This window comes from Aythya fuligula, chromosome 19 (genome assembly GCF_009819795.1).
Source record: "Aythya fuligula isolate bAytFul2 chromosome 19, bAytFul2.pri, whole genome shotgun sequence".
NCBI classification, from domain to species: Eukaryota; Metazoa; Chordata; class Aves; order Anseriformes; family Anatidae; genus Aythya; species Aythya fuligula.
Genome location: NC_045577.1, coordinates 4900289 through 4927313, shown reverse-complemented (window position 1 = coordinate 4927313; position 27025 = coordinate 4900289). Strand labels below are relative to the sequence as shown.

The following is a 27025-nucleotide window of genomic DNA, read 5'->3' as shown; positions in this document are numbered from 1 at the left end:
GGCGGGGGGCGGCGGCGGCTGAGGGGAGCGGAGGTGAGGTGAGGGCGGGGAGCTGCGGCCGGGCCCGGCCTCGGTGGCCCCGCGGGCTGGGCTCTGAGCCTCGCTCGGCTCCCGGGGAGCTGCAGCCGGGCCCGGCGTGGCCTCAGGCACCGCTCGCTGGGGACCCCCCTTGAGGCCTGTGAGGGGCTTCGGGCGGCGCCGTGCCGGGGGGAGGCCGCCCCCTGTTCCTGTCAGGGCCGCGCCGGGCGGGTGCTGCGGCGGGCGGCCGTTACGGCGTGTCCGTGAGGCGGGGGTTCCGCCCGGCCCCGCGGGTGCCGCCGCTGCCCCTCCGGGCCGTGTCCCAGCGGTTGTTGTTTCCCGGGTCCGCTGGGACAAAGCGGGGAGGAGGGGGGGGGGCGGCTGAGGCGTGGAGGGCGCTCAGCGCCTCAAAAGGTTGGTTTAATGCGAGGATAAAGCTATTAAATCTATACCACAACGAGCTGAGCCGATTTCTGATGGTTACCGTTCCCTTCGAGGTCTCCGAAGTAGAGTTGTTACGGTTACCCGGGGCACGGATGGCCGAAGGCGTCAACCCCCGTCACTAGCTGCAGGGCAGCGTAGTTTTTTTTCCATCATGTGACCGGAGAACACCTGCACAGCAAGTCCCATCATTTTCCAAAGGTAAACAACCACGTGGCTTTTTTGTGCTGTTTTATTTTCCTTTGGGTGTGTTCCACACGAGGACACGCGTCTTTCAGCTTTATCTTGATTCCTCTTTTGCATTCCTTGTTGTGTGAAGTGCCAGTGAGTTGCCACTGTTCAGTTTTTACAGTCACTCCAAGCGGTCAGACTTTTACAGTATTCCATTGAGTTTTTTAGACTGGTGTGACCTGGGATTTCCGTAGTGCTTCTTGGTGAAGAAACTTCGTTTTTGAAGAATGCAGGTTGTGAGGATTTTATGATGCTTTCTCACCATAATAATAAAGATAGGAAAGTCCTCCATAAATATCCTTTCGTTTTTGACAATAGGGATTTGTTGACCTATAATTTTTAGCAGGAGACTAAGAAAAAAGCCAATTAAATGTGGTACTTATTAGACCTAGGTTTCATATGTATCAGCAAAGCGACAGATGGAAATTTAGCGTTGTGCTTCTTGAAAGTGCACAAGCTTGAGCAAGGGCTTTCTGGTACGTAAAGCAAATTTTCATGCGTTGCTGTTCAGTAGTTTGAAAGTTATGTAATGCAACTTCTTCACAGTGCTGCGTTGATAATGTTTGCCATGCGGCAGGATGGCAACTTTTGTGTAATGCTTTAGTCTCTATTTCTTTGTTTAATTGCATTTTCTTGTGTGATATAAAAGCAGTTGAGAGCATAAGCAGGTGCATAGCTAATGAGTTGCATGAATCACTCCATCACTCATTACGTTTGGAAATGAGGTTCTGTTGTGACTGAAAGGAAATGCTTGGCTGCTCGGTCTTAAGTCTTCTGTCGATCTTTTTCTTTTCATCTAAAGAATGAGCACATGTCGATGGTGTACGCCGAGTGGTCCTGACGCCACTGAGTACCTGAGGAGCTATGCTTCTGGACGGCTGTCCCCGGAAGATCTTGAAGGATCCAACGATGACCTCTGTTACTGCTTGGAGTGTGTGGTTGAATACCACAAAGCAAGGGAGAAATTGCCAAGCTTGCATGAGGTAATTAAGCGTTTTCACTCCTGCACTTGACTGAGCAAGGAGAACTTGGAAGTGAAGGAGAATTTCAGGAGGGGCTTCTGTGGCCTGGCATTAGTGTACGGAGAAGGTTTGTGCAGGGGTTGTCTTACTAGTTTGGGGGAATACGGTATCTTGCATTTTAACCGTGCTTCTCTTGTAACCCAGTACAAAAAAAGACCTGCTTGTTTTGCATATATTCAAATTAGCAATAACTAAAAGAGTATTGGCGAGTTTCTGACTAGACATTACAGTTTGAACTTCATGGTGTGGTGGTTTGAGGTCTGAAAGAAGAGACCAGCTGCCAAACAAACTGCTCTACTTGTGAGGTGTTCTCCTTCTTCCTGCTTTCAGTTTCTGTTCAGTTTCAGATTTGTTCCTTTTCTGGTTTTGTTTTCATTTCTCATGCATGGTTACGACAATGAATTTCAGAGCTGTGATCATACAAGCACGTGAGCCTTTAATTTAAAAGCAACCAAAAACGTTCCAAAATTCTTATTTTATTATAAGCTGTTCATTATCATTAAGTTACATATTTTGGAAAGCTTATTTTCATATGTATGGTGTGTGTATGTCTGTAAAATGAATGCTCATAGCTAAGTAATCATAGTGCAGGTGTCTAAACAACTGCTCTTCAGATTAAGCTAGATTTCTCTGAAGTCCACAATCATGCATATCTCTGAAGGGCAATCCCACCTGAGTAAAGACTGGAAATAAATGGGGCAACTGGACCACTGATGGTGCCTTTTTGTTTGTATTGATTGTAGGAAATAACTTGATTTCCAATTGGAGCACTTGCTTTAGATGGCTAATACTGTGCGAGAAGAATCATGTACAAATATTCAGCAAGTCAGTCAGTCTGCTTGTGTCGGTTACACCTTTCCACTGATACATTGCAAAATACACAAGAAGACAATATTTTAAAATCATCGTTTCCCTGTTTTGGAGTATGACTGTTTTCTGTACTGTGAGCTTCTTTATGTTGGCCAATGGAACAAAATTTTTTTGTGTAATCTATAGCCTGAAATATTTATTGAAGCTGTTTAAGAGATACAAAAAAGCTTGAAGTTTGACTGCCACTCTCTTTTTCTTTAATCACTTTATAATCTTATTTTTGACGTGAGAATGTTGTGATTTATGCAACCTGAATTCTGTGTCAAAACTTTTTCACAGCATGCTTGGAAAGAAACTTTTCAAAATGAAATTGTACATTTTGAAAATTGAGTCAGGGTTTCTGCATATAATAATAAATGTACTTAATTGCTTTCCTTAAAAAAGAAAATTTTACACTTTTTTTATTCCTTCTGAATAGGTTTTGTGGGAATTGGAAACCTCCCGTCTCATAGCCCACATAGGAAAATCCATGGAAGAAGAAGCTGGAGAAGATGATGAGTTATTTATAGTGGATGAGAATGGAGAGACACAGCTGTCTGGTTACATAGGTCCAGATTTTGAGAATAACCTGCGAGTGCCCCTTCTAGAAATACTGAAATACCCGTATCTGCTGCTGCATGAGAAAGTCAGTATGTATCTTGTAGCATATAGTTGAAAGGCATGGTGCTGTTTGTATTGTAGGAGATAAAAAATAACAAATATTGGCTAAATCAAAGTACCTTTTTTTTTTTTTTTTTTTTTTTTAATCAAGTAGTTGAATTTCTTTTTTGTTGTGTGAGCTTATAAATGAGTTCTTACTGTAACTGTGTTTCTCCTTTTAGGTGAGCTTTGTGTAGAAGTGCTCTGTAGAATGGAACATAGTCATGACTCCTTTCAGGTCTTTGAAAAATATCCAGGAATTTATCTCTTCTTGGTACACCCGAATGAAGTGGTAAGTTACATTTTCTGTTCCACTAAAAGTTAATGTTAAATAATATTAAATTATTTATAATATAATTATAAATATACTATAATTAATATAGTTAATGTTTAATAATGTTAAATAACATCAGAACAAATTCTTATTTTTAACAAAAAGATGAGAAAGTGTTTGCATTCAGAATGTTAAGTGCTCGATCTGCCTTTTTTTTAAAGAATATAAACAAAAATGAGATTTCAGTAGGAGTGCAGTTACTCTTCCTGAAATAGTGAAGACTCTTGTACTGCTTATAAGATTATCCTGGACACCAGTGTGAAGTAGAGAATTTCAGGTTGCGCTTAGAAATGGTAAAAGATTTAGTAATATTGTACTTCAGTTTCAGCAAGTATTTTCTTAGAGCTTCTCAGCTCAGAGAATGATTCCACCTAGGCAAGAAGTGGCAAGCATCCTCTTCTGACTGCGCAACTTGACTGTTGTTGTAGTATATGGTTATGCAGATAATAAATATTGGTTTAAAAAATATGGTGTCCTGTTTGTAGTAGCAGTGACTGTTAATTGTGCAGCATTGTGATCTTAATTTGTACTTGATTTATATTTTTTGTTTTAATTCTTAGATTCGTCGATGGGCCATTCTAACAGCAAGGAATTTAGGGAAGGTTGACAGGGATGACTACTATGACTTACAGGAAGTGTTGGCTTGCTTGTTTAAGGTCATTGAGTTGGGGCTTTTTGAAAGTCCAGATATTTACAGCTCTTCAATGATTGAAAAGGGCAAACTCATCCTTCTGCCTGCTCATTTATATGATACTACCAACTACAAGAACTATTGGCTAGGTGAGTATTTCTGATCAGAAATGAACTCATACCTGTAATTGCTCTTATCTGGTAAGCACTTCAGAGCTCTACTATTTCAAGTAGATGCTGTTTATTTTGGGGAGTGTCAAATGGCAAAACCGAACATTGCACAACTTCAGTAGTGAGATGATACTTAGTTTCACACTGCTGCTGATCTCTTCGATCAAGTGTTACGCTGGTAGTGATGTTTGGAAAGTAGCGGTGCTTTGATTTGATGAAAGTTGGACAAATTTTCAGAAATAGGTTGTTTGTTTGTTTTTCAGGGATTTGTATGTTGCTCACAGTGCTGGAAGAACAAGCTATGGACTCCTTGTTGCTGGGCCCAGACAAACAGAATGATTTCATGCAGTCAATACTTCACACCATGGAGAAAGAAGCAGATGGTAACTAATTCTGGCTGCTGAGATTAAGGCAGTTCCTGGTCTATTTTTCATCTTTATCATTTAATTGAGGACATTTTTAGTAGTGTAGTGCTGATGTGATAAAAATCTCAGCCATGAGGCTTATTTCTCTTCTGGGAGATGGTTAATATTTTGGAATATTTGGACAATCCTTAAAAATACTGTAAAGCTACATTCAAAACAAACTCCTTGTTGGAGAGAGGATAGTAGTGCTTTGAGAGGACAAATCAATCATTTCTACCACGTCATTTTCATGTAATATACAGGTTGTGTGGGAGCAAACATTTCACTGTGGTGCGAAGTTTAAATTTTGAGCCCTAAAGTAGAGAAACACCTTCTTTTGACTTGTTTGAACTGGTTTAAAGAACTGACTTTTTTCTGTCCATCTTGTTCGTCCTTCCATTTTGTTGTGTCCCCCTCCCCAAATGTTTGCAATGTATTATGGAAAAACTGAAAACTTGTTGTTTTTAACAGCTTATTCAGAAACTTGGAGATTTTATTTTTTGTATGTATATCTTGATTTCAAGCTGTGATTGTTTTTGCATTTTTATCATCTTTTTTGCAATATAGGCCTTTTAAATTAAGAAATAATTAGTGATGGTAACAAAAGGAGGATGATCCTATAAGTTGCCTAGCAAATGTTAATAGTGACAAGAACTGCAAGACATTTACCATGTACCTTACATGTCAGGAAAGTTCTGAGAGTTGTTTGTTGACAGATGATGATGAGTCTTCCAGAGCTTTACTGCAAGCCCAGGTTGAATAGGCATCTGAGCTGGAGGGAACCAATTTTACAGATGGGAATGTAGACTTCAGAATTCAGACTGGTAGCCCTTGTGCTGTCCTTGTAGCCTGTGTGCCATAGCATAGCTTCAGAACAGCACATGAACTCAAGAGTGGCGTTGCCTCTCAGAGAAAATAAGTAGGTCTTTAAAAGCTTAGTATGTGTGAGGGTATGATATCATCTCACCTTATATGAAGAAGGAATAACACAGATTAAGGACAGTGAATTGGTTCTATTTTAAATTTGAAACGTAAACTGTCACAGCATGTAAGTAGTACTCGCTTCTTAGAATAACACTGCAAAAAAATAGTGTGGAACAATCCGTTTTACAATCTGTTTTATAGAGTAGGGAAATCCTAATAAACTATCCAGGTTCCTGTTGATTAAATATGACGTAAGCACCAGTGTCTGTATGGATAAGTGATTTTTTTTCCTCCTTTTTCTTTCTCTGGGTTAAAAAGCATAGTTGTAACTTCCATACTTATATAGATATTAGTGTTTAGTAAAAAACACACCTAACCAATGAAAAACCACTAATTTCACCTTGAGCTTAGTCCAAGAATGGGCAGGCCTCTTGTATTTCAATTCCTACCAATATTTGTATGTTTCAGATGATTCTACTGACCCCTTCTGGCCAGCGCTGCATTGTTTCATGGTTATTTTGGATCAGCTCGGATCTAAAGTATGGGGTCAGCTTATTGATCCTGTCCAAGCCTTTCAAACCATTATCAACAGTGTGAGCTACAACAACGAAATAAAAAATATACGCAATAGCTTTAAGAGGTCAGTTTTATTAAGATACTAGGACAGATTTTATGATTTTGATTTATGATTTTAATATTGGGTAGCATAGCAGCTTGGTCTTGGTTTCCTTGTCGGTGCTGCCTTAATTTATGCTGGGGGGAGGGAAGTGGCAAGGAGGAAAATCAGGTCATGCCAACTAAAAGCAGTGAAAAGTTGAGGTAGGGCCAATAAAACTCTTGAGATTACTTCAACAAGTACACTTACTTCCTTTCGACTGCTTGATGCCTGGTATACTTTTCAGGATTTTTTCCTGAATCAGGAGGGCTGCTAACTGTTTAGTGCTTAATGTTATAACCAACTTGCACTTGAGTTTAAAGAAGACTGCCATGTATGAGGCCATGTATGAGACTCTTGACAGAATTATGAGAATTCCAGAATTTTCAGTGAAATTATATAGTTTTTTTTTTGTTTTTTTTTGGTATTTCTTCTTAGGACAAAAACTGAACCGGAGCCGGACTACGATGATGAAATGGTTACTTGCAGTCAGATCGTATATAATTATAACACAGAAAAGCCTCAAAAGGTATTAAAAATCTGATTGCCTTCCTTTTAACTCTGATCACTGAATGACACTGACAATTTAATCTATAATACGTAGAAGGGAGAATGTTCGCTTTCTACTGGTAATGTTCATAATGTTGCAAATCAAGAATATTAAATCATTATTGTGTGATTTTGTGGAGGGTTTTAAATTATTTTTAAAGTAAATCCAACACTGCACTTACTTCATAGGTTACTCTGTAAGAACTGATTTCTGTTATCTGTGTGTGTTCCATCTTATTTTCTTGTCTTTCATTTAATTTTGATTTATGATATGAGATCTGCTATCAGTTAACATGTTTGAGAGAAAGTAACATGGTTAGGAAACAAAAAGGCAGATCAAACTGTGCAGATATGAATAATGATGCACGGTAATTTTTTTTTTCAGGATACTGGGTGGAAAACTGCCATTTGTCCGGACTACTGCCCTAATATGTATGAAGATATGCAAACACTGGCTAGCGTGCTTCAGTCTGATATTGGCAGAGATATGCGTGTTCATCACAGCACGTTTCTGTGGTTCATCCCATTTGTTCAGTCGCTTATGGATCTCAAGGACTTGGGTGTAGCATATATAGTAGAGGTCATTCACTACCTCTGCTCAGAAATCAAAGATATTCTCAATGAAAGAATCCGGCAGTGCGACAAAGTCTCTGAATTTTTTCTCTTGATCCTGGTGTCAATTATTGAACTGCACAGAAATAAGAAGTGCCTGCATTTGCTGTGGATTAGCTCACAAGAATGGGTGGAAGCAGTGGTGAGATGTGCTAAGCTTCCAGCAATAGCATTCACGCGGTGCTCTGAAAAAACATCTGGAAACCACACGAGAAGTCCATCTTTACAGGCTTCTAACTCTGTGCAGCACGCTTGCGTCCAGTTGATACGCAGCCTTCTTAGAGAAGGCTATCAAATCGGTCAGCATGCTCTCTGCAAGAAATACCTAGACAAACTCAATCTCCTTCTGCGAGGAAATCTATCTTTAGGTTGGCAGCTGAACATCCAAGAAACTCAGGAATTGCAAATGTGTTTAAAGCAGGTTATAAGAAGCATGAAGGGCAGAGCATTAAATGCCTCTGTACCTGTGGAAAACAACATAAACTCTACAACTTCACCTACTGTTTCTGTGAAGCAAGAGAAGTCTGTACCCGGTGACGGATATAAGATGGGTGTACATGGCAGAGATGGCCTTTGTTCACCATTTGCCTTCACGGCAAAGGAAGGTGGGGATGCAGATTGTCAAGAGAACTCTTTCTCTAGAAGAACTAGTGCATGGGAAGAGGAATGTAAAGATACACCTAATAATTCAAGATCTTGGACATCTGTGAACTGCCTCTCGGTGAATATTAAAAAGGAACCTAGTGACATGGCGCCTCAGGAATGCAAACAGAACTCTTTCACAACAGAAATGTATGGGAAAGTTAAGGAAAATAGGAACAATGATCTTGTGTCAGGGAACTGTGGTATGGATATTCAGTGTTTTAATCCAGATGCCCAGTGTTCGGATTTCAGAAGACGTGGAGAATTGGAAAACAAATGTGAAGCAGAACCTGTGACACCAATGCATCTGTCTGCTCAAACTAGTTTTGGTTCTCCGGAATGTGTTTACAGTTCAGATGTAAAGGAGAAAAATGTGTCTCCTGGTTCCTCATCAAAGTTTAAAGTAGATGCACATAAACTCAAGAGTTTGAAAATAAAGGTAGAGAAAATTGAATGGCCTTCAGGACAGGCGCCACCAGAGCCATCACATGATTTGAAAAGCTGCAGTTCAGCAACAAGTGCAGCAGAAGCAGACCAACGTGTATGTTGCACAGGAAAAGACTGTTTTAAACATCAGGGAGTGAATACCATGTATGGAGATGGAAAATCAGCAGATAATTCAAGGAGTTTTGGAAGTATGCAGGAGAAAAGTGCTTTTCAATACAGAACGGTTCCCGTTAAACAGGAACCAAAAGAGATGCCATTAGACTGCCTCAGCTCCTCCAAAAATGAGCCTGGCTTGCAAGAAAACAAAAGTGTCAGTGCTTTGCTTTCAGGGATTAGGGACAAATTACTGCAAAAAGTATCCACTCAAGAAAAATCAAGTTCATTTTTGACATCTGTGTTTAAGAAAGACCCTACCATGCAAGCTTCAGACCAGGGGCAGGCTAACTTAGGTGACTTAGTTAACTATGACTGCAATGGTCAAATTTCAAAGACATGCTGTATAGGTAAAAATTCAGCAAGTGGTCATGTTCCATCTAGCTCTGAAAATAAGGGGGATGTATCCAACGCTGCTCTAATCAGTCCACTAGCGATAAAGAGTGAATCAAGTGACAAGTTAGTATTTTCAAAATATTTCAAGAGAGACGGCGATTCAGCGGGGAAGAAAGAGAAGGATTTTGCGAGGATGGTTTCTGAGGATACTTTAACAGACTCACAGCTTGATACAGATCTTAGTAAATTATCTTTAGCTGCATATGCAAAAAGTATCAATTTTCCCTTAGATTCAAGTCAGGAAAGCTCAATGCATCACAATGTATGTGAAATTAAAAGGAAAGTGAAAGGTGCTGTAAGATCTTCCAACAATGCCCAGAGTAACAAGTCTTCCTGCTATGCAGAGTGCCTTGACAATGAAGTCATTATAATTTCAGACTCTTCTGATGAAGAAAAAGGTGTCACTGCCCAAGAGGAAACAAAGAATGAAAATGTGTGTCCTGAAAAACAGCCTTTATCAGAAGTGCAGTGTGATGTTAAAGATACTACGTTAGAATCAAAGATGCCAAGCTCTCCCTTGCCACTTGAAGACTGTGACTCTCAGTACTTCGAGTTTGAAACAGAAGCTGATGTCTTTTCAGTTTGGCAGGATACTCAAGCGTATAGCATGGAAGAAACTCAAGAGTATAAACAGGACTGTGCTTCAACATCGGTTAATAATAATCATTCAGATAGCTCACCGAAGGATCACACAAATGAATGGGGTTATGATACAGATTACGTAAGTGATGATGATATGGAAAAAGCAGACTCAACAGAAAAGCAGATAAATATTTCTTGTCAGAAAGAAGCTGATAATACAGAAGAAGTAGCTAATTCAACATTGCAAGAATCTTCTAGTAAAGAAGATGCAAAAGATCAACTGGAGAATTCTACAGACAAAAGCACTGTTGATAAAGGCTTTGGTCTGAATGCAGAATCGACTGAACCCAGAGCATCTACTTCTAACATCACTTTAGCTTCGAAGTTGGCACTTAAGAAAAATACTCTGAGCCCACGTAAGAATACAGCAAAATCTAAGGTGGCAAGAACCATTCAAAGAAGTCCTAAAACAACGTTTCTTAAAGCAGCACAAACTAAAAAACTGCTTCAAATTGCATCAAAAAGTGCTCAGCCTGGCAGGACGTCACCAGCTGTGGTTCCTCCGAAGAAAGTTCGTCAGTGTCCTGCACCAACGTCAACTGTAGAAAAACTTGGGCTGAAAAAGGCACCACGCAAAGCGTTTGAGTTATCCCAGCGCTCCTTAGAGAGTCTAGCTCAATTGCGTAGCTATGGTAAAGCTGCGGGGAAAGTTGGAATTACAATGAAACAGAAGGCTAAACTAATTGCACCTCAGAGTTTGTCTATAAAGAATAACAAAAAAATGCTGGCCTGCCAAGATCTTCAGTTTTTAAGGCAGACGAGGCCAAACAAAAATGTTAGAGTGAAAAATTTTGCCAGAAGTTCTGAGAGTAAAAGCAAAAAAGTTAGCTCAATGGATACAAAGTCTGTGAAGCAAAAGGCTAATTTTTTTGATGGGGCATCTATCGAAGGAGCTGTTGACAAGCAAAGAGAGAAAAAAATGGAGCAGACCTGTTGTGCCTCTGTCAGTGAGAAAGAACAAATCAAAAGTGTCTCTGGGAAGAAGGAGGCTGTGCAAACCACGCATGGCTCTAAAATGCCTGGTTCTTCAGACTCAAACAGAAAAACAAAGGATAGCAATGTGATGGTTCCTCTGGTACCTGTGGCTTCAAGTCTGTGTTCTGCTGCAGCTGTTGGAGATAAAGATAGCTCTTCAGAAAGAGGTTGCATTGTTCAGCCTGAGTTGGAGATGGTAACATCAAATGAAAATGGATGTAAACCAAGTGAAAACAGTGAGGAGGAGGAGGATGATTTATTTTTAACTCAGTTAGATCCTGTGGATATGGAGTTGTGTTCCCAGGAGGAAGATTTCAAAGATACTTCTATTGCTAGTAAAAATACAGAGGAAATGGAAGTAGAAACTGCTGAACAGCTTCATCAAAATGAACCCTTGACTATTGTGAAATGTAAATACAAAGACTGTATGGAAAAAGTGGAAAAAACAGGAGAGTACTGTAGTAAACATTCATCCACCAATTCGGAATCAGATCACTTGTTTGCCAAGCCTTCTGCCCTGCCACCTTCTAAAACAAGAAAGCCTTCCACTACCAAAATTTTCAGTTCAGTAAGTTCTTCGCGGAATGCGGCCTTCAGTAAGGATCTTGAAGATGTTAAAAAACAGCCACCAACACCAAAAAACAAAGTGAACACAGCAAAACCTGTGGTAAGACCACCAAATGGAAAGGCTCTACCAACAGGAAATCAAACGTACAAAACTCCAAGTTCTAGTAATACTCCTCAACCCTGTGTTTCTAGAAACGTTCTCCAGTCACGAAATGTGCTTATCAACAATGCTTCAAACATACCTAGAAGGTCTGTCCGAGAAGAACGTGCTTCCTTTCTTGGCGCTCAGCAGCGTGATCACAGTATTTTTGTTACGGAAGTCTTGAAGTGGACCTACGAAATGTTTGTGAACTCCAGCCAGTTTGGACCTCCAAGTAATCTCGTGCAATCCATAGTGGCCTCTGTTCCTGTCAGATTTCAGGGATACAATGACTACTTTAATACATTTTTCCCCTTGATGATGCTAAATGCCTTTGAAACAGTAAGTAGTTATCTAGTTCTTAATTTCTTTTCATTAAACCTAGTAAAATTTGGAAAGAGATAAACAAGAGAATGTAAAACATTTCTTAATGTTCTGAAAATGATGTCACCTGGTCGGTTCAGATACGGATCTGAATAGAGCAATGATTTAGGGCAAATAATAAGGGCTTTTTTTGTACTCATCCACAGTAATGTGTGAAAGGAGGAGAAAAGAAAGTTGTTCCTCTTCATAGCATTTAAAGCTTGAAACAGCAATTTTTGTTTTAGAAACAGAGGTTTTTCAATTACAGCTTCTGTAAAAGAGTAAGAATTTAACGTTTGGATTCATGTTGAGAACTTAAGTGGGAGGGTAGGTTAATCTAAGTAATATTGTTTTTCAAAACAATTTAATTTTATAGTTTAATAGAAAGCACCGTTTCTTCAATGAAAAGCTGTATGCTCTTAAGCTCAGTCATCGTATTACTTTTCCAGTAGAAATATGTTAAAAAATGAAGTCAGTATCAGGATGATGCTGGTATTTAAGGTGAAAATGCAAGGCAGGGAAAACCCATGTTTGTTTTGAAGGGATTTGTAAGAAAGGTATATTCAAAATGACAGGAAAAATAAAATCATTTTTCTTGCTGTGTATGTGTTCATATGTAATGTGTGTGCATATGCTAAAAAGAAACAGTAAGACTTTTCTATGTCTTTGACAGTATGTTAGCTTTAATTTATTTCTTCCTAGTATTTTTACTTGGAGTCATGATAAGCTATGCTTCTGAATTGCTAAACCTTTCTAAATATTTTATGGCCTTTTACTTTCTAATATGCAGCTGGCACAAGAGTGGGTAGAAAACCAGAAGACAAGGGAGAGGAGTTACTACTTCCACTTACAGAACTTCTCTGCGGACATGAATACAGCGGATTTTATAGGTGAGTGTGTTACTTTTTCTTTATTTTTTAATTATTATTTTAATTAAGACCTTGTTTTTGTTTTCAAGTAGACAGTGCCTATTAATGAGCCAGAACACATAGGTAGAAATAAGTACATGACATAAGCATGAGTGCCTTTTGCAATTTTCTTATGTGAATTTGGAAGAATTTTAGGAGGATTGGGTGACAGCTTTTTTGCCCTGCTATTTAATTTTTCTTTTTAAAATAGAGGTATAGATTCACTGGATGAATTTAAGGTGCATTACCTGGCTAACCTGATACATTTTGTTTGCTGCCACAGTTCTTCAGCTCTGAAAGTGGTGTCTTGAGTCATAGAATTGGAGCAGCATTGTAGTAGGAATCTGGGTGATATTATCTCCTGGTTTTATACCCACCTCACCATGTAACTTCTTTTAGTAAATAAAATAGTCCTTGACTTGCTCTGTCTTTACACAGTTCAAGCTTTAAGAGTGCAGGATGAAGTTAATAAGGATTTTCCTATAGCTTTTAGAAGTTATCAGGTGTAGGTATTACATAATAATTACATAATTATTACATAATATCATGTTAATTGTAGCTTTTTACTAGTCAAGGAGTAGTTGTAAAAGGAAAACAGGCACTGTTCTAACTTTTAAATGTGTTTTGGGTAGCTCATTTTCGAGAAAGTGATTTGGCAAAGCAGCTTCATCCAAAGGAGGATGACGTAATCTTTTTGGTGGTCCGAAAGACCAAAGACGCCTTTGGGGAAGACGGCGAGATGGAGGACCATCTAGTGAATCACGTTGGTCTTGTGACGCGATTTTCCCGTGCATCTGGCTGTTTAACTAGTAAGTAAACAGGCTAGTGTTTCATGGTACAATTCTTTTTTTTGTTACATCTGGCTGAAGAGGCTTGTATAGCACATACTTGGGGGAAATGGATTGTTTTTTTTTTTTTTTTTTTTTTTTTTTTTTTTTTTTTTTTTTCACTGCAGCATGCCTATTTTGTACTAGAAGCTTTTTAAAAAGAAAAAAAAAAGGCAACTGAGGCTGCAGACCAGGTCTTCATGCATTTTGTGTGGACTTCAATGCACATGTTCATTCTTTGTTTTACAGCAGAAACTAATGAGTAAGTGCTGTGCATGCATCTTCAGGAATGCAGTACTGTACGATACAAAGTGCCATGAATTGCTGTGACGTAATTGTGTAAAACCTTCACAATCTTCTCTAACTGGCATTACGAACTACCAAGTTTCCTAAGTATTATGATCAGTGCTGCCTGATGAAAACAGCGATGGTCTGGCTTAATGGAATGACTGATATGATCAGAGCCGTTTTAGAGAGTAGTATTTTCCCCCCAAGAATTAGTTGTTTCTATCTAATAGAAAGCAGCACCTGGTTCTCTGTATAACCTGTTTGAATATCTTCCAGTTAACATTCTGAATATTTGTTGAATTAACGTGTTGTCATTTTTCCCCACTTTTAATAGGACAAAAGGAGCAGCATACTGTCTGTCATCTTTCTGTGCAAACTCGAGGCAATTTGTCGTTCTTCATAAATACACAAGTGAAGTGCATAGTGGTTGGCTCCCTAGTGACTGCACAACGGATGTTCAAAGCTCTACTACTATTGAGCAGGAGTCCCTTGGCTAAACCCATCATAGAGCCAGAAGTCAACGATTTCTGTCCAAGAGACTTGCCTGTAGCTCCAGAAAGTTCTGTAAGTTCTAGTTCTGGACCTAGGAGAAGCGGTAGTTAAAAATGGCAAGTGGGCACTTGGCTTCTGAGAGTTCGGCAAAACTGGTTTTGCATGCTATTTTTGGAGACAACCAAGTACAAATAGTCCAGTTTAAAAAAGCACTGAGTCAGTCTGGTTTTCAGAGTCGGTTGATTGGTTGGATAGAGAAGGAGGCTGAACTTATTCTGGTGTTTCTGTTGCACTGTAATCAGCTTTCTCTTTTTTTTCCCCCTCCCTTGCTAGAGGTAGTGGTGTCTGTTCAGGAAATAAGGCTTCGTATGGGGAAGGTAATGCAAATTAAAGTCTTGTAGAGGAGACAAAATCTTCATTGCCGCTTTTGAGTCAGAATCGGATATACATCTAGAGGAAATGTGGAATCAAAAGCTTTGTCCTTTGCGTTTTTGAGTCTTAGCTAGGGGGTGGGGAACGTTCTGAAGATAGACAAAATGAGTGTGGAGGGTTTAGTCATGATTAAGTAATTCATTATTTTTCTTTCTTGTCTGTTGCTTCAGGCATTTTATATGAATGAATACAATGAAGATCAAAAGAGAGCCATTGAGACAGCGTATGCCATGGTAAAACAACATCCAGGGCTTCCCAAGATCTGCCTCATTCATGGACCACCTGGAACCGGGAAATCAAAAACCATAGTTGGACTTCTGTCTCGTGTCTTGAGAGGGGTAGGTGAATATGATGCAGTCGTTGTGCTGGTGTCTGGTTTCCCAACAGAAGTCAGTGATAGCTGAATGGAAGTGTAACACTGGTAATTGCTAGTGGTGTAATTCATTAAGCTGAATGAAAACCAGCACTGAATAAGCTGTAATGGTGGAAATAACACCTTTTGGACATTTTGGAAAATGCTTGTTTTATGGAACTTAGAAGGTAAAATTAGAAGAAAACATACTTGCTGAACATGTAAATTGGTAGTAAACATTTACTCATTATTATATCAAAATACTAAGGTGTTTTTAAGAGTGTTATTTGACCTGTCCAATTTAGTTGTTTTCACATTAGCATTCAATGGATTCATCAAGTAGATAATTGTTGAAAGGAATTTGTGCATATAGTATTTATGTGTTTGACTTGCCTTACACTGAATAACAACAGGTATGCTTTAAGAGCCATTCAGTTACAATAGTACCTATTCCCTGCATGCTGATTAAGATGAGTGTAGAGTCTGGCTTTTAAAATAGGAGTGAATACAATCTAAAGAGACTATTCTGGTTTATTGTTAATTAATCTACAGAACACTAGGAATGAGAAAACAACTCAAAAAACAAGTTCCAAGATCAAGCCAAACCGTTTTCTAGTTTGTGCACCATCCAATGCTGCAGTTGATGAACTCATGAAAAAGATCATCGTTGCATTTAAGGAAAAATGCCAAAACAGACAAGAGCCCTTGGGTATGGTTCATTTAAAAAAAAATATCTGTTTCTCTGTTAGACAGACAAAACCAGAAGGAGAAACTGGAACAATTGATTAGGTATAATACTTCTGTGTTGCTCTAGGCAGCTGTTTTCTCTTGCAGAACATGACTGGCACACATACTGTTGTTGATTTTAATTTGTTTTTCAAATAGGTATATGTTTAAAAATGAATGAATTGTACTGTGTCTTTATATAGACATTGACCCTTTCCTCTTAGTGTTAATATGAAGTCACCACTTTTAAGTACCCCTTAAGGATTTGAACACAGTACTACTATTGTATTGAATAAAATTGGACTTCACTGATCACCCTAAACAATCTGAACATTTTGATGTGCCAGAACCTTTCACTTTTTTCTCCTTCTAGTTTGTGGCTAATACAAAGCAGATGAGTTCTGAGCAAGGCATCTAGTCTGTGATGGTGGTGGTGGGAACTTTCTTTCTAACCAGAAGTTAATTCCATACCAACTGCATTACTAAATGGTACTTTTCTAATATTTTCTAGCTTAGGAATTCTGTACATTTCAGATAAAGAAGCCTGAGAATTAAGAGGTAGTTTTGTTGATTCAAGATAACATTAGTAACTGTTAAGCACAACTAAAGCATAGGCAACATCTCTTTTTCTCAGTATGGAATTACTGAATTTTTCTGTTCCTGCATTTAAATCAGTACAAATTGTTGCAGTCCCCTGAAAAGCAGAAAAGGAAAAGCCTTATGTGGTATCCATGATATGATTACATTTTATTTTTTCTTCTCAAACCAAAGTGAAAAGGTACTTAGAGAAATCTAAGCACTTTTTGACTCTGATTTTGTAAACAGGAAACTGTGGTGATATCAAATTAGTGCGACTGGGTGCCGAAAAATCGATCAACAGTGAAGTCCGGGGTTTTAGCCTGGATAAGCAAGTTGAGCACAGAATGAGTAAGTAACATACAAATCAGACTTTCCTTCAGTTTTCTGGATAATGTTATGCACCTGGTGTACTTGGGACCATGTGCTCTTTAAGAAGGTAGACCGGGTAAAAGATTTTTTTTTTCTGCAGCGTGGCACATCATACCACAGTGCTTCATAAGCATTATTTTTCTCAGTCTTATTGGAAAAGTGTCAGCTTACATACGGCCTAAAATTTAAGCAAAAGCATGGAAGTTAAGCAACGCTAAGTCTTGTATGTTTTTTTAAAGTTAAAGCCATCACATTTAAACAATCCAGTTATGCAGCCTTTTAGAACTACAGTTGGAATCAAGAAAAGTGTATTGTCTACATTTTACTGCCCAAAATAAGGTTATAATAGGGAAACTGCAACAGAAAATGAGTTTGTCCATTCATTCTTAATGACTTAACGCAGTTACTGTAACAGTTGTTCTATTTCCTCTACGTGTTTTCCTTCATCTTTTATAGAACGAAAGCCAGGTGACCGTGACCAGGATATTCAGAAGAAAAAAGCAGCTCTGGATCAAAAGCTGGACGAGCTGTCTCGTCAGCGTGCCATGCACAGATGTGAAAAGAGAGAGGTAATATATAAGATGATGGTATTTTTAATCCTGTTTGTGTTTTTGTATTTAAAATTGTATCCAAAGAGTAAAGAACTCTTCCTTTAAGCCATCTCTGAAATGGAATGAGGAACTTTATGTCATAAATTTTGTCTGTTTATCCTAGTATTCTCAGCTGCTCAGTCATGGAACCTATGGCTCTAGGGCTGAGTAGTCATCTTACGGTTTTATCACCGCTTGATTTCAGTGTAACCATATTTATAAGGCTTAATGATTTAAAATCATTGTTTACTTCAAAGCTTTGTTTTTGTTCACATGGAAGTAAGTAATAAGGCAACCTAATATCTGAGACTTTGGAATATGTTTTGCACTTGAAATTTTCAATTTAGTTGCTTTAAAAATAGGCATTTATGTTGAAATTGTAGATTTTTTTTTTTTAATGGTAAACCATTTTTCTGTTTGCACAGAAATGTGAGAATGTAGTATTGAGTATGGGAGGAAAAAAGGTATATGGCAAATGTGTGTTAATTATTCCTGATATTTATGTGTGTTTTTTTTTTTTTTTTTTTTTGCCTACACAGAATCAAATGATAGATGAAGAAATTGGCAGACTTTCAAAGGAGAGACAACAGCTCGCTTCTCAACTAAAGGAGGTAGGAATTTATTTACAGGGCAGCTCTTGATTAAACCTCAGCTAACGTATTTGTATACTCCGTATCCTTTAATTGTAGTGTGGCGTAGAGTTGGATTTGATGTAGCTGGGAGCGTTTTGTAAATCAAGTAGTAAGTAAAGAGATAAAGAAGATAAACTGAGTAAGTTATGTTTAGTCTGGTATGAGATACAGGTGCGCTCTGGCTCTGTTTTGGGGAGGGGAAAAAATGTGGATGTGTTAATTCACTCTTAACAGATGAGGGTAAATTTAAAGGAAACACAGCATGTTGCACGAAGGAGATGATAAAAATGTACCCACTATCCTCATGTACTAGGATCTATCTTCGTCACTGCTTTCAAGTCCATTATGGTCCTACTGGAGCTGAGATGTTTAAGCCTTTCTAAGAAAAGTGGTGGCTGAAGAAGACTTTTGGGTGTGGAAAGAGATAGGTTTGAAAGTGGAAATCAGTGCTGATAGAAAACAGACATTAAGGCTGAGTAGCAAAAACTGAAAAAGCTGTTCAAAGGTTGGCAGTATGCTGACCCTCAGGGTTGTGGAGGCTCAGAGCAATGATTGGGATGGCAAACTAAACTTTGCTCACAGATGTTGCCTCTAGAGGGTAGAGGTAAAGGAATTCTTCCTAGTTTGCCACCCCAACAGCACTAATCTGTGATTTTGAAGTGAGAGTACACAGTCAAGCTGACTTTTGTGACTTTTGTTTGTAGTCATGGAGATGAGTTCCACTGGGTTGATATATACAAATGATTTGTTTGGCAGTTAGAATTGTCCAGGCAGTTAGAGATTGCTGTAAGTTGATTCAAAAACACTAAAAGAAAAGAGGAGACATTGTGTCCTGTTGTACTTGAAGGTTCGGGGACACTCTCAGAAAGTACAGGCAGATATCATCTTGGAGTCCGACATAATCTGCTGCACGCTGAGCACAAGTGGAGGAAATCTCATGGAGCATGCGTTTTGGCGGCAAGGACTTGATCCTTTCAGCTGTGTCATCGTGGATGAGGTCAGTAAAGTTCTTTAGACTTACAGCTTGTTCCATGTTTAAAGTCTGCCTTGTTCTTTGCTTAGGTTACTTGAGACTGGCTGCTGTTATAATATGTTGTGGGTCGACTGCTTCATTCCCACATTTTAACTGGTAACCAGCCTGTCCTGCCATGTAGAGCAATGAGAAAAAAAAGTAACTACTAATTGCTTTTTTTGCTGACTTCTTTGGTGCTTTAATGGCAGACATCTTTTACTTTAAAAATTGTGGCTGAAGTGTGGTTCTTGCTATAGAGATTTCTACGTGGTTGGGTTATATTTTTATGTTTGGAAAGCTCTGCCTATTTAATAATAAAAGAAAAATCTGTTTGGAGTTTTATTTAGGGAAAAATGCTTCTATTTATTTTTCTCTTTTTTTACAAAACTTTAAAAAGCATGCCAGAGTTAATTCTGACTGTATTATAGGAAACTTATCATACTTGCCTCCACTCTTTTGGTTACAACTTCTACTTTCTTGTCCTGTTTACGTGTACAAAAGGCAGGGCAGTCCTGTGAGGTTGAAACGCTGATTCCACTGATTCATCGCTGTAGTAAACTCGTCCTTGTTGGAGATCCCAGACAGCTCCCTCCTACTGTAAAATCAGTAGTAAGTGTTCAGACTATTTTTTCTTGCTATCTATTGGGTATAGTACAAGAACAGTATGAAAAATGTGTAAAAGGGTAAAAGACAACTTCAGTGGCACGTCCCAGTACGTATCAGATTACAGCATTTTACCCTGCCAAGCAATTCTTGTGTAGTCTGGTATGTGGAGACCATATCAATGCTGTCTTCAGATGTTTGAGTAAAGCTAATGTATAAGTGTGGGTGCAGCTTCTGTAACTTACCTGGCATAGCTTCAAACTAATTTCATACGCCAGTAAGAACAGCTATGACAACACAAACTTCAGTGCAGCTTAGTGCTTTGTGGTGGATTTTGTTGCTGCAGGCTCTGTTATATCATTATGTGAGCTTCAGCCAGCATCACGTTCCTTAAGCAGTGGAGGATGAAGACTACCTGTTTGTGTGGGGACTTCCTCACCCTACAGATGCCTTCTAAGGATGAAAACACAGGAACACTTTCTTGTATCCAACAGTAAGGAGGTGTTTTGAACATCTGGTAAAGAAAAGAGTTAAAGCAGTCTGCCTTTTCTAGAAGTGCAAATTTTCTGAATGCTGAGTGCTTGTTTAGAGAGATCCCACCTGGAAGATCTTCCTTTTCACTGTTGTTGTGCTTAAAATTTTAGTATGTTGTGACTCAGAAAGGAAAGTTGTCTTACTGAGGACTACACTGACAAAATTCAGATTTATGCTGGTGCTATCTAGTGAGTAAGACAAAAAAAAAAAAAAAAAAAAAAATGAAGTGCAAATAGTTGTAATTTAATCAGCGATTTAGAACTTCAAAAGAAAATATTGAATGGTTTCAAGTCCAAAAAGCAAATTCCTATTGTTAATTTGGGACCTAATTCCACAGAAATCACGTATGTTTTCCCTCTGGTAGAAAGCTCAAGATTATGGCTATGATCAGTCCTTGATGGCACGCCTGCACAGACACCTGGAAGAGCAAGTGCAGAAGAATGTTTTACGAAGTCTGCCAGTTGTGCAGCTGACTGTGCAGTACAGGATGCACCCTGACATCTGCCTTTTCCCATCCAATTATGTTTATGGCAAGGCTCTAAAGACTGACAAGTGAGTAGCTCTGTTCTGATTTCTGAGCAGGGGGGACTTCAGAGAAGAGTTTCAAATAGGGATTTTTTTTTTTTAGTCTAAAAACTCTTGGAGTTGTGGGGGAAGTTGCTTAATGGAAGATGACCTGCATTTTGTCTCAATGATAGATACTTAAGTTAACTAAATCACTTAAAATAGAGCATATTCCTTACTACACAGAGTTCATTTTTAGCTCTCAGTATGTGCAGGTAACAGTGAAAATTAAGAGCACTGAAAGCTGAAGGTTACTGGTAATTTAGAATGCTGATGAGAAATAAATGATGTATCAGTTTTTAGTATTTTTGTGGTTACTTAGTATTAAGATTGTTGTTTACAGAGCAACAGAAGAGAACAGATGTTCTTCAGACTGGCCGTTCCAGCCCTACCTTGTTTTTGATGTAGGAGATGGTCGCGAGGAGCGAGACAATGAGTAAGTCTTGTAATCCACTCTGCCAAATTGTAGACTTGCTGAGAAACAGTTGCCTGCAGAAGCGTTGTCTTCTTTCCTCTCTTGTTCCCAATATGCATCAAGTAGCCAGAACTGCATTTTCAACTTAATTTTATTTAATTTATGTGTGTGTGTGTGTGTGTGTGTATATATATATAATTTTTTTTTTTTTTTTTTTTTTTACTAAAAGTAGGTGTTAATTTTTTAATATGAAACTAGTTTTAATCCTGCTTTGACTCTTGGGATTCACTTGCATCTAGTAGACAGTCTCTGCTAACTCTAGTAACAGTTTGACTTTCTGATTATTTTATCAGTCATTTGTTTTTCACAGCTGCGTGCCTTGGTAAGGCCAGAAGATGGCAGGCTCAGTCCTCCCCTTTGTATATTCTGTAAGGCAAGCAAAGCTGTATAATTTTAAGGGAACATGAAATGTAGCCTTTTGCTGCTAGCATTTCTCATTGTTAGTCCCTTGCCAGGGCCTGTTGGAAAGGTCTTTTGAGTATGTATATGAAGGGGGTTCCGAAAGTTCACAATTGTGTTTTTTGACTCACAATTCGCCTTCCAGTTGGGCTGAAGAGTTGAATTCGAAAGCTGTCAAACATAATTCTTTAATGTTTCCATTCTTTCTTGTCTAGGTCTTTTAGCAATCCCCAGGAAGTGAAGCTGGTGATAGAATTAATTAAAACAATTAAAGAAAAACGGAAGGATCTGGGTCTTCGTCGCATTGGAATAATTACCCCTTACAGCGCACAGAAGAAGAAAATTCAAGAAGAACTGGACAGAGTGTTTAAGAATAACAGGTAAAGAAACCACGAGGTTTCAAATGAGTCTTAGCTCTTGCCTGTTAGTCCTTTCCTCACCCTCTTAATACCACGGCAAAAACTCTCAAACTTCTCTCTGCCAAAATCAGAACATGATTAGGCCTTCAGATGGGGATGTTCCAAGCATTTCCTCTTAAAATTGACGTGGCCTTTTCATACCATTTCTTAGTCATTGGTTGTGTTTGTGCTTTCATTATATTGCTTTTTTGTGTAAAGCAGACTTGAAAGAAAATATAAAGTTCCAACCTCTGTGGAACCAAAAAGCTTTTCAGCAATGATCCTGGCCTCAGAAAAACAAACTTTCTTTTATGTTCATACACTAAATCTTTTTTTTAAGTTTAGAATCAGAAACTTTGGTCTGGATAATTTTGACAGTTGATCATTCAGAGTAGTTTATGGCATTTGCGTCAGCGTGTTGCTTAAAAATCCAACTAACAATTTAACTGTTCGATATTTTTTTCTTCAACAGCCCAGGAGAAGTAGATACAGTGGATGCGTTCCAGGGACGAGAGAAAGACTGTATCATAGTGACGTGTGTCCGGGCAAACAGCACTAGAGGATCAATTGGGTATGTCTTTCTTCAGTGCTTTGCAACTCCCATATCTAATGACAGTCTACATCTATATTGCCATTGTTTTTAAATATGATTAGTAGAAGAGTTATTAGGGAACAAGTCGCTCCAGCCAGCAGATTAAAAGCTATTGTAATGCGTGAATTGATGTTACTGCATTGGGATCTCCAAACAAAAGGGACATGGAAAATGCTAAGCGTTGTTTTGCATTATGTGCTGATGAATTTGCCTGTCTGTCTTAGCCTGGGACTGTTTTTTTATGGCAGGATTGGTCTTGGAAACTTCTATGTGTAGTACTGCTGCAGTTTTTTTTGTATCTTTTGCTCTATATTGTAACTGTCAGAATGCTGCTCTCGTAAAATTAAATCCTTTTTTTTGTGACTGTTACTTTACTGATAACGTAACATTCTGTCTGTAAAAGTACTGCTGACTAGTTACATAGGCTGTTAGGAATGTGATCAGAGCAGCTACATCTTTAATTCACAGATTAATGGACTTGAGTTGAGATTTGTAGAAAGTCTCGATTCAAGCTTGCAGATTTGATCATTTACATAGGATTTTCCAATCTGAAGTAGAAGGATCTAGATACCAAGTAAGCTGTTTATCCCCCAAAATGCTACAGCAGTTATTATTTTGTTTTAATAATAATTTCTGTAACTCACTGATTGTTTTAGTTTAAAAAAGGCAATAGAAATGTACCTCCCTATAGTTCATTAGCTTTTAAGTTAATCTATGCAACAGCTGTTCACATAAAGAATTTGTTTATTTCCACACCAGGTTTTGCTAAGCCACTTAAGCTTTCCTGGTAGTAATTTCCTAATTGCTAGATAAAGGGCTTGTAATTGTGCTGACCCACGCTGATTTGGGAAGGAAAAGGACCCAAACTGTATAGTAGGCAATGATGCTTTTTGGAGATGTCTTAATCTAGTTGATTGAGTTTGGAAACTGAAGGCAGCTAAAATCTGCCAATGCTTTTGGCTGGCCTGGGACTTAACCTCTATCTGTTCTTTCAGAAGAAAACTTTACAACTTACTGCCCTGAAGGTTTATGTAATAAAGTTTTGGCAATACAATGCCTTAGAAGCTGTACGTGCTGATGACTTGGACAGCTCTGTTACAAGGTCAGGTGTCATTGGAAAGGTGCGATGGGAAAGTTTGCATCACCATTACTGATCGTCTCATAGCTGAGCAAAGTATTTTGGTCTCCAAGGTTGCTAGTCCAGCTTTAAATTTACTCTAAAGGTAACTTGCAAGAGAGTAGAAAACTCAATAAATGACAGTTTTTTCTTTTTTTCTTTCCTGTGACAATCATCTTGTCATCTTTCACTTTTAAAAGCTTGTAAGAATATTAAGTGTTCTTTTAAGACCATTTCTCCACCAGAAGACCTATAGAACTATATCATACATACTGCTGGACTCACTCATCTGCTCCTCTTCCTGCCTCTGTCCTTTTTCATGTCCTGGCCAAATCCTCTGGGATGGTTCTGGGACTTTTGCAGTCTTTATTGTAGGGGTTGTGAACTTCCTGAGTGGCAGGTCTTAGTGCCTTGACCACAGTATCAGGTATTGATGTTGTACCTATTTAAATCAAGCTGTACAAAAACTTGAGTTTCAATTGTAAACTTTGTTAGGATAGAATAAGCTGTGTATTTTGAGAGCCTTTTCATTAGAGAAGAAATGTTTGTGAAACTGTTAGTGTTTTTTTTTTCCCTCTGAAGGTTTGTTGGGATTTGAGGTAAATAAGCTATAACAGGAATGAATGTTTAAGAATATGTGAAACATTTAGCTGTTTTGGTTTCAGTACCTTGGTTGGTGATCCCACAGAAACAGGCTAGGTACTCTGATACTCACAATATGAAAATTTTCTTCTGCAAGCAATGTACTTTTCAGATCTTGGAGCATGACAAAGCAAGTCTTCCTTCATGTTTTTCCAGTGCAGGTCACCTTTGAAATAAAATATTCAAGTCCAGTGTTCGGTATTTCAGTAAAAAATTTGCCGTTAATCATGCCAAATATTATTAATCTATTTCAGTTCAAGTCAAAAAGAAACTTTAAATCTTAATAGGTGAAATGAGGTTGATGTCTTTTGTACTTTGAGGAACATTTAAGGAAGCAGCAGTTGGCACTGAGTGGATTTGCACTGAGAAAGGAAACATTGATACGAAGAGTTGGAAAGAACTGGAATTCCCTGCAAGGAATCCGAGTGGTTAAAGAATGAAAATGCAATTCATGCAAAGCCCGTCATGTGAAGCAGGGATGCTGCAATGGGATCTGGAAGTTGGCTATGAACTGTTTTCTCTGTAACTGCTTCTGTTACAGTCATTTCACTTAAGCTGAATATTGTCTCTTTCTTATAACTTACAAATCTCTTTCAAGAATTATTTTAGGAGCTTGATTTTGTTTTGTCTTTTAGGTTTCTGGCAAGTCTTCAGCGTCTCAATGTCACAATTACCCGAGCTAGATTCAGCCTCTTCATCCTTGGAAGACTGAAAACACTCATGGTAGGCACAATGTTAATTAAATAATCTTCTGTGATCTACCCATTTAGGTCAAGTCAGTTTTTGAGGTGTCTTCAGTTGTACTTTTTGAAACAGGCGTTTCTGAAAAAGAACTACATATTTGGGGGACTATAAAAGCCAAATGAAACGTGCAAGGAGTGCTCTTGAATAGGCTTAATGTCTTATGGTACTTGATTTTTATTCTTTTTCTGAGTCGTGGGGTGTTAGCTACACCACTAGAGGGCATTAAAACCATGTTTCATGCTCTGAGGGAACTCTTGGCCTGCATAAATACAGAAACTGTCACTTAAACATTAGTTCACTGATTGCTGAAAGTACTTTCCTTGTGTTACAGCAGCCAGAGTACCTATTGCTGTTTTGGGCAAGAAACTTTAGATCCTTCCATTCCAGAAGGGACATAAGTGATTTCCATTACATTTGTTGGGTACCTTGATTAAAGGAGTTGTGCATCTTCTGACACCTCTGTCCATATGTGTTGATTTCCTTCTGATAATTATTTTCTTTTGGTGTGGGTGGGGTTGTCTTTTTCTCTCCTTTATTTTAAAGGAAAATAAAGACTGGAATGAGTTGATTCAGGATGCTCAGAGAAGAGGTGCTATTATCAAGACGTCAGACCAAACCTACAAGAAAGATGCTGTTAAGATTCTGAAGCTTAAACCAACAGCACAGAAGAGGGTTGCTGGACAGCCACCCACCAAAGTAGCTGCAAAGAAGGCTCCTCCAGCACAGGCTTGTTCTTCCAGCAGTATGAGGGGTGATGTTGCAAACCCGAGTGAGGCCAGCAGCCCACGGGAACTCACTGCTGGTCCCGGCCATGCAGCGCTGCAAGGAAGCAGAGGGCCTCAACAGCCGCAGGGGGCTCAGGCTGCAGACTCCCGGCGAGCCAGCGTCTCCTCAACGATGGGGGCTGCAGCGCTCACTGCCGATCAAGAGAAACCACGGGACCCAAGGCTGGCAAGTCTGGCCAGTAGGACTGAAGCAAAAGGGAAGGAACAGGTCCCAAAAGACAGCAGTCGGTTAGCCCAGAGCCATCCGGGATCAACGTCACAGCAGTGTCTGGATGTGACCTCAGCTTCCAGGGATTGGATTTCCAGAATAGAAACTTCTAAGAAGCCCCAGCAAACAATGGGACAATGTGACATGCCTTCCGGGTTGCCTTATGCAGCTCAGCAAGAGGGTGACAGGAGAGCTCCTTTACCAAAAGACAATTCAAAAGCCATCAATGAAGGAGGTCAATGTAATAGCAGTAAGGGGAACAAAGACCCTCGTGCTTTAATGAGGAGAACATCAGAGCTGCCACCAGAGAACATACACTCGAACATTGCCAAGCGAAGAAAGACCTTTCACTGACTTCTAGTAACTTCTAGTACCTTCAATAATGGCTCATTACTGAAAGTCTATTCCCAAGTTTCTATCTAGCAAAGAACGTATCTTAAAATATTTGGTACAGCTCTGTTACACTGATACTACTGCTGTCAGTAGATCCATCTTTTTTCACATCCAGTCCCTAATTGTGAAGGGGACTTTGTACCTGTCAGTTGATAGCTTTGAGCTGTTGAAGAGGAAGGTTGGGCAGCTGCATTGCTTGGAATGGCAGTGGATTTTGTCAGCTAGGAAGTTAAGGTTGTAAATGTTTAATGATGTATATTTGTACAGCATACAAAAATATTTTAAGATTTAACTTGGCAAATATATAGCCTCTTGTTTCCTTGTGCAAATGCATATTTCTTAGTGACGTAACTTCTTTTTTATGAAGAACTGAAGCAAAGCAAAAAATAAGAAATAAAGATAAAACGAGTGAAAAAAGTCCCCACACAAAAAAAGGAAAACAGCCAGAATTCTTTTTTCCCTTTTGCACTAGTAAGTCTAATTTATTTAATAGTGAAGAGTGAATGTTGAAAATGTGGTAACAATGAGTCTTCCTCATGT

The 27025-nt window shown here is 38.8% G+C and overlaps 1 protein-coding gene across 1 annotated transcript; it reads left to right on the top strand.

Annotated features, from left to right (window-relative positions):
- SETX (senataxin) lies at positions 1-26907 on the top strand. Its single transcript, XM_032200093.1, has 26 exons — positions 1-33; positions 516-660; positions 1493-1673; positions 3001-3211; positions 3404-3513; positions 4116-4335; positions 4620-4739; positions 6153-6324; positions 6778-6868; positions 7274-11803; positions 12615-12714; positions 13365-13541; positions 14182-14411; positions 14942-15109; positions 15676-15832; positions 16675-16776; positions 17254-17366; positions 17927-17998; positions 18867-19016; positions 19533-19640; positions 20533-20720; positions 21076-21168; positions 21822-21986; positions 22477-22575; positions 24991-25078; positions 25643-26907. Exons 3-26 carry the CDS (start codon positions 1494-1496, stop codon positions 26444-26446), a joined length of 8448 nt encoding a protein of 2815 aa, XP_032055984.1. The 5' UTR covers positions 1-33; positions 516-660; position 1493; the 3' UTR covers positions 26447-26907.
- Positions 26908-27025: the final 118 nt, after the last annotated feature.